The following is a 6,000-nucleotide window of genomic DNA, read 5'->3' on the forward strand; positions in this document are numbered from 1 at the left end:
TGTGGGGGGGAAAGGAGGATTGGGAGGGAAAAAGTGAGAGAAAAGTGGGGAAAACCACCGCAATATTCAGGTTTCATTTCATTCGCAGACACGAGGGGGCGGAAAAGAGCAGAGAGATTTTCCCAGCAGCTCCACCGGGCTTGGAGAACCCTGGGATCGGCGCGCCGGGGGAGACTCCTGGTCTGGCTGGCCTCGCAGCCATGTACAAGAAGCTGACAGGGGGCCCAGCGGCGGGAACGTGGAAGCCCGGCCGGTGCACGGAGCTGCACATCCCTGGGGTAGTAAGAAGTTAGGGAAGCGTCTCCCTCTTTCCATCCTAGCGGGCGCACCTAACAGAGTGATCAGCGGATGCCGGGCTCCTACGCTTTGAACCCTGCCCGTGGAGGGGAGACCTGGCATTGGTCACAAGCATTGCCAGTGGCGCCAGGGGAGGAGTCTGCCTATAGAAACGCCGACCGGGGAGACGTTCCCCAAACCTCAGGCCCTGGGTCCCAGCGGAGCTGTAGGGCAGGGAAGCGGCTGGGAGTGGTGCAGACCTGGGGCCAGCAGGGACTCCGTTACCTCCTTCGCTAGCGTCTCGGCGCCCTGGAGGAAAGTGACCAGGGTCTCCATGGCGCTCGCCACGTCGTCCGATTTGGAGCTCAGCCGCTCCTGCGGGAGGGGGAGAGGGCAGAAGAGTCAGACCCCCTAAGGGACTCCTGGCAGCTCAGTGAGGCAGCTCACTGGGGCTGCGGGGGGCTATGGGGGCCTGGGTGGCCCCATCTCAGACACAACCCCCCCGCCCACCCTCAGCCTAAGCCAGGGGTAGATCTGGCTCCGTAATGGGAGAGGATGAAGCAGCCAGGAGGCACGGGGACAGAGCCCCCATCACACACCCCGATCCCTGACCCAAGGCGCGAACTTCAGCGCCGAGAGCCAGCTCCTTCTTCCACAGCCGCCTGGCACCCAGCTCCAGACGCACCCAGAGCGCCTAGCCCCACTCCCACTCAAGTTCCCATTGGCTCCCAGGGGCAGGCGTGGAGCGGACGGGGGGGGGTCCCTTCGCTGGTAGGAGCCCCAGCCCCATGGCTCTGGAAGTCCCCCTCCTCCCTCCCAGTTCCCTACCGCCAAGACTTGGGAGAAATCCGCTTGCGAGAAGAAACTGCGCTCCATGGCCTGGAGGGTGGGCGCTGGCAGAGCACAGAGCCGCTCCTGCAGGCGCTCCGCGGAGCTCGCCTCCACTGCCACCAGGAACTCCGCCAGCACGGAGGCGTTGCAGATGATGTCCTTCAGCGGCACGCCGGTGGCGGCAAGGGAGAGCTGCAGGGGGAGACGAGAGCGCCCCAGTAGCCAGAGAAGCAGAGGACAGCCCTCCCAGTCAGACACCCCTGCAGCCTTCCTCAGCTTCAGTCTGGCCACGCAGCCGGCGGAGACCACAGGCTCCAGCGCGCCATGTTCTGTCCTGACCTGGGCAGCCTGCAAGCCACTGCAACAGACCTTTCTCTAGCTCCAACCTCCAGCACCCCCAGCACAGCAGGAGCTCCGGAAGCAACAGCAGCCCAGCACACACGGCCCTTTGGGCAGAGGCTGGGGAAGGCAGGCAGGGCTTGTGGTCAACACACCGGCCTGGGAGAGCTGGGTTTGTTTTCCAGCACTGCCACAGATTCCCTGGGTGACCTTGGGCTTGTCACCTAACCTCCCTGTTCCCCTTCTGTAAAATGGGGACAACACCTCCTTTGTCTGTTTACGGTGTGAGCACCTCAGTGCCAGTCGGCCCCCCGTTGTCACGATACATACCCCAAAGGTGGATGGGATATATCACTGGAAAACCAATAACTCACTGATCATTAACATTCTGCCGCGATGTATGGACGGTAAACCCACAAAGGGTAATGGAGGATCTGGCCCTGTAATACACCCACAAACAGCAGGGCGGGGTTCTTAGCCCCCTGCCCCTATCATGGACCCCGGGGATCAGCCCTACTCACGATGCGCAGGTCCAACCGAGCTCCCAGCAGCTCCTCCGCCAGGGGAGCGGGGAGGGAGGCGTTGATCCGGAGGAAGTGGGAAAAGGTCTCACCCTCTTTCAGGTAGTCCTTGACCGGCCTGGCTGGGAGACACATGGAGAGAAGGGGCGGGGGAGGTGAGGCCAAGCCAGGAGAGGAGCGATGGGAATGAGAAAGCAGCGGCAATGAGGTTGGGAAATTCACTGGGAAAGAACCAGAGTAGTTCAGCTAACTGCAGCGCCAAGCACCGTGAGATATGCCCCCAGAAGTCCTAGCCTAACATACGCCACTAAGTGCAGCCCCAGTGTGGACGCAATCAAGTGTAGCTGCTAACACCCACATGCCAATCGCCTGAGTCACCTTTGCAGTGAAGACGTGCAGTAACTCCTCACTTAACGTTGTAGTTCTGTTCCTGAAAAATGCGACTTTAAGAGACACGATGTTAAGTGAATCCAATTTCCTCATAAGAATTAATGTAAATGGGGGGGTTAGGTTCCAGGGAAATTGTTTTTTTAACCAGACAAAAGGCATTATATACACATTTTAAACAAGCAATTTAATACAGGCACAGCCCACTGGCACTGGAGATGAGGCAGGCAAGGAGGCTGAAGGTGCTGTAGGCTAGGAGAAGCACGTTGCGCAGCAGCAGTGGCAGCTTCCCCTACTCTGCAAGCACCAGGGGTGGGGGCTCAACCCTCAGCCTGCCCACTCCACCCCTTTCCCCAAGCCCCCACCCATCCTCTTCTCCCCCCGACCTCCTCCCCCTTTGCAGCGTCCTTGCTCCTCCCCTCCTTTCTCAACACGCAAGCCAGCTGATTGCCGCGGGCAGGAGGCAGGGGAGGAAGAGGGGAGGCACTCCTCCCCCCCTCCCAATCAGCTGGCCTGCGGCGTTTAGGAGGCAGGAGGGAGGAGCGAGGACTTGGCCCGCGCGGGGTCTGCCGGCGGGCGGGAAGCGCTGGGGGGGGGGGGGGGGGAGCGCGTAGGGAGGCTGCCAGCTGTGGAGAAAGCAGGCAGCCAAACAACGTAATAGTGGAGCATTGCACAACTTTAAACGAGTATGTTCCCTAATTGATCAGCAACGTAACAATAAAACAACGTTAACCGGGACAACTTTAAGTGAGGAGTTACTGTACCTACAGGGCCTGATCCTGCAGGGTGCTGTAAGAGGAGCTCTGTTGGTGTATACTCAAAAGGGGGGGGCTATTCAGACCTTTGGGGGTCCTGGGGGGGGGGAATGTCATAAATCAGGAGCCCAACCGCTGATTCACTTCAAGTTTTGCAGCACAGTCCCCCATCGGGCCTGGATCAAAGTTAAAATGCCAGAGTGTCACAGCAGGATATCGGATCAACCCCTCCTTGCAGTCATGGCTGTGTGGCTGGAGGCCTTACCCATCCACGGAGCTCCGCTCCCCCAGAGCCGGCGCAGGGCAGGCAGGAGCTGGCCAAAGCTGCTCAGGGTCTGCTTGCTGTTGGCATGGAGCAGCACCTTCCGGGCATCCGCAAACAGGCGGGAGATGCTGCAGGGACAGAGAGACAAGGAGCTGAGACCAAGTCATCCCTTAGCATCTGCTCCCCTCCGAGAACTCCCTTCACACCTCTGGAATCTACCTGGGACAGGGGAGGCAGCCTGTGACTGGGGCTGGGAGTTAGCTCCCCTGCCCAAATGCAGTCTGGAGACCCCTCGTCATGCTCCCTGTTGAGCCAACTTGTGTGGTCCAAAAAGACTACATGCCCCAGCATGCCTCTTCCAGGCAAAAGACTACTCTCCTCCAGGAGCACTGCATGCTGGGAGTTATACTCACCTCTGGCTGCACCGACACCCCCTTGAAATAAGAAGCAGCATTGCATGCTGGGAATTGTGGGCCACACTTCCATGTGCTTGAAACAATAAGGAGCATTGCATGCTGGGAGTTGTAGTTTCCACAGGATACACCTGCGTTTGGATCAAGGCGGAGCACTATGTTGCTGCAATCTCTCCAGGCCTTCGGGGAAGGGCAGCTAGCATTGTCTACATTGAATGGGTGGTATCCCTCGGGCTGGCGACAAGTTGCCAGCTGGGGGGGCAGGAAAGAGAGGGGATGTCTCAGCTGAGCAAAGCGTGGGTAGCCCCGGTTCCCAATCCAACCATCATGGTGCGATCGGGGGGCCAGCTCCCATCGCCGCACGTAGCCACAGATTGCCTGGCAACAAACCAAGGCAGCCGTCTGTACTCCCGCTGGTGCAACGTCAGAACCCAGAGAGGGGAGCAGGTGAGACAGCGACTCACATGGACTGGTTGAAGTTCCCCACCACGCCGGGTGTCTCGCCGGCCGTCGGGTACTGGAAGCAGGGATTGTTCACGTTACAGATGATGCCCTGAATCCACGACAGCGTCCCAGCTGAGGGCAAGGCCTTGTTGGGGAAGTGACCTGCAGAGGGAGGGAGAGAGCCCGGAAGGAGCTAGAAGGCCGCAGAGGAAGGTCAGATGCAACCTGAACGTCAGCCGTGGTTCTACGCAAGGGTTGCTGGGCAGAGACCCTGGTGTCTCCACTCCCCATCCCTCTGGGGCACCCATGAAAGCAAAAAGCCAACAGCGCTGGACACTGCTAAGACCGCAGATGCATACATCTCCTTGCTGCTCTGCAAACCCACCCCCTCGACCCAGCCACAGAAGCCCCCTCTCAGTCTAGGTCCTCTTCAGAGCAGGCCCTGCCCATCGTGCTAAACTCTGTGAGATGCCCACTGCGGGGAGACCACCCAGTCCCTGGCATAGAGTGAGTTTCATCCCCTGGTGCACAGAGAAGCCCCTCCCCTAACCCTGGTGCTGGGCCCACAGGCAGCCGAGGACCGGGGAAGGGCATTACGAGAACTGGTTTGAAACTGGTTTGGGCTCACTCGGTTCAAACCCCGTTGGGCCAGCTGGTTTAGCTGGGTCTCCACCTCAGGGGGCGGCACTTACATTCATGCTGCTCGAAAGGGGGATGTGACTGTCGCACCGAGATCAAGATGAAGAAGAGGAAGAGGGGCCACAGGAGCTCAATGGCGAGTTGGATCTGGAGAGAGACAGAGACGGGCCCGGAGTGGTCAGATGATTCACATGGAACTCACAGGGGCAGCAATGGGAGCAGAGGGGACCAGCCTGGTCAGCCCACTCTGCTGTGAGCCACACGGATGTGGAGTGACAAACCTGGGGATCGTCCTGAGCACAAGAGGAGGCGAGTTCCAATCTCTCCTCTCAGGGATCTCGCCCAGATGAGATCTTTAGAAGACCTTTGCTGTTAACTTCTCCACAGTCTGGATGGGAGCCCTTCCCCCCACCCCCCGATCTCTCATCCCCACCATCAGACCCACCCAGGCACCAGCGCCCCATGCCAAACTCCTGGTCTGCAGCCCTGGGGCTCAGCCAACCTGCTCAGATGGGTAAGTCCAGGAGTTTCTGTGATAGAAGGCAGCTTCCCTCTCCTCCTCTGGATCCAGGGAAATTTAGGAGATGGGGGGGTGCATGCAGAAGGGCAATAAGAGGAGGGAGGCTGATGGCGGGAGGAGAAGAGGGATCCCTTGGAAATGAAGGGGAGGAACCCAGCTGTTTCCCATCTAAGCTGACTCGGCCCCGTGAACAGTGGCTCATTCCCACCCATCTCCACCAGGGGCTGCTCTTGAGCGGAAGAGCTTCCCCCTTTCCGCTGCAGCTTGTGCCCAGTGGGATTTAGGCCTCTGGTCCCTGGCTGCAAATTCCTGCCGAGCCGACTCACCTTTTGCCTGCGCTGATAGGTGAAGTTCTTCCACAGCAGCAGCCCCAGCTGGGTCCCAAACCCCATGGTGCAGATGGAGTCAGGGCTGCCCCCACCATGCTAACACCGCCGGCTCTCTGGTCAAGGCTGGGGAACAAAAAGCAGTGGAGAGTCGACTTAAATGCAAGGCCCCCTGCTACGTAAGGGGCTTCTGGACCAACAAGAGTCATTGAGGCGTTTATAGCCACACCTGCCCCATCCTTTCCCTTCAGGAGGAGCTATGGGGAACAGTAAGAACTCTGGAC

At 59.3% G+C, this 6,000-nt stretch overlaps 1 protein-coding gene across 1 annotated transcript in view; it reads right to left on the bottom strand.

The window, feature by feature from the left end:
- The window catches only part of ABCA7 (ATP binding cassette subfamily A member 7), a 36,630-nt gene extending 30,848 nt beyond the window's left edge, over positions 1–5,782 (bottom strand). The window contains exons 1-7 of the mRNA XM_065422201.1: positions 5,717–5,782; positions 4,924–5,017; positions 4,252–4,393; positions 3,375–3,502; positions 1,968–2,089; positions 1,105–1,299; positions 562–651 (exon numbers count right to left, since the gene is read on the bottom strand). Coding sequence (XP_065278273.1) covers positions 562–651; positions 1,105–1,299; positions 1,968–2,089; positions 3,375–3,502; positions 4,252–4,393; positions 4,924–5,017; positions 5,717–5,782 — 837 coding nt within the window. The remainder of the gene's footprint in view (positions 1–561; positions 652–1,104; positions 1,300–1,967; positions 2,090–3,374; positions 3,503–4,251; positions 4,394–4,923; positions 5,018–5,716) is intronic.
- Between the last annotated feature and the right edge of the window lie 218 nt (positions 5,783–6,000).

This window comes from Emys orbicularis, chromosome 24 (genome assembly GCF_028017835.1).
Source record: "Emys orbicularis isolate rEmyOrb1 chromosome 24, rEmyOrb1.hap1, whole genome shotgun sequence".
In the NCBI taxonomy this organism is placed as follows: Eukaryota; Metazoa; Chordata; order Testudines; family Emydidae; genus Emys; species Emys orbicularis.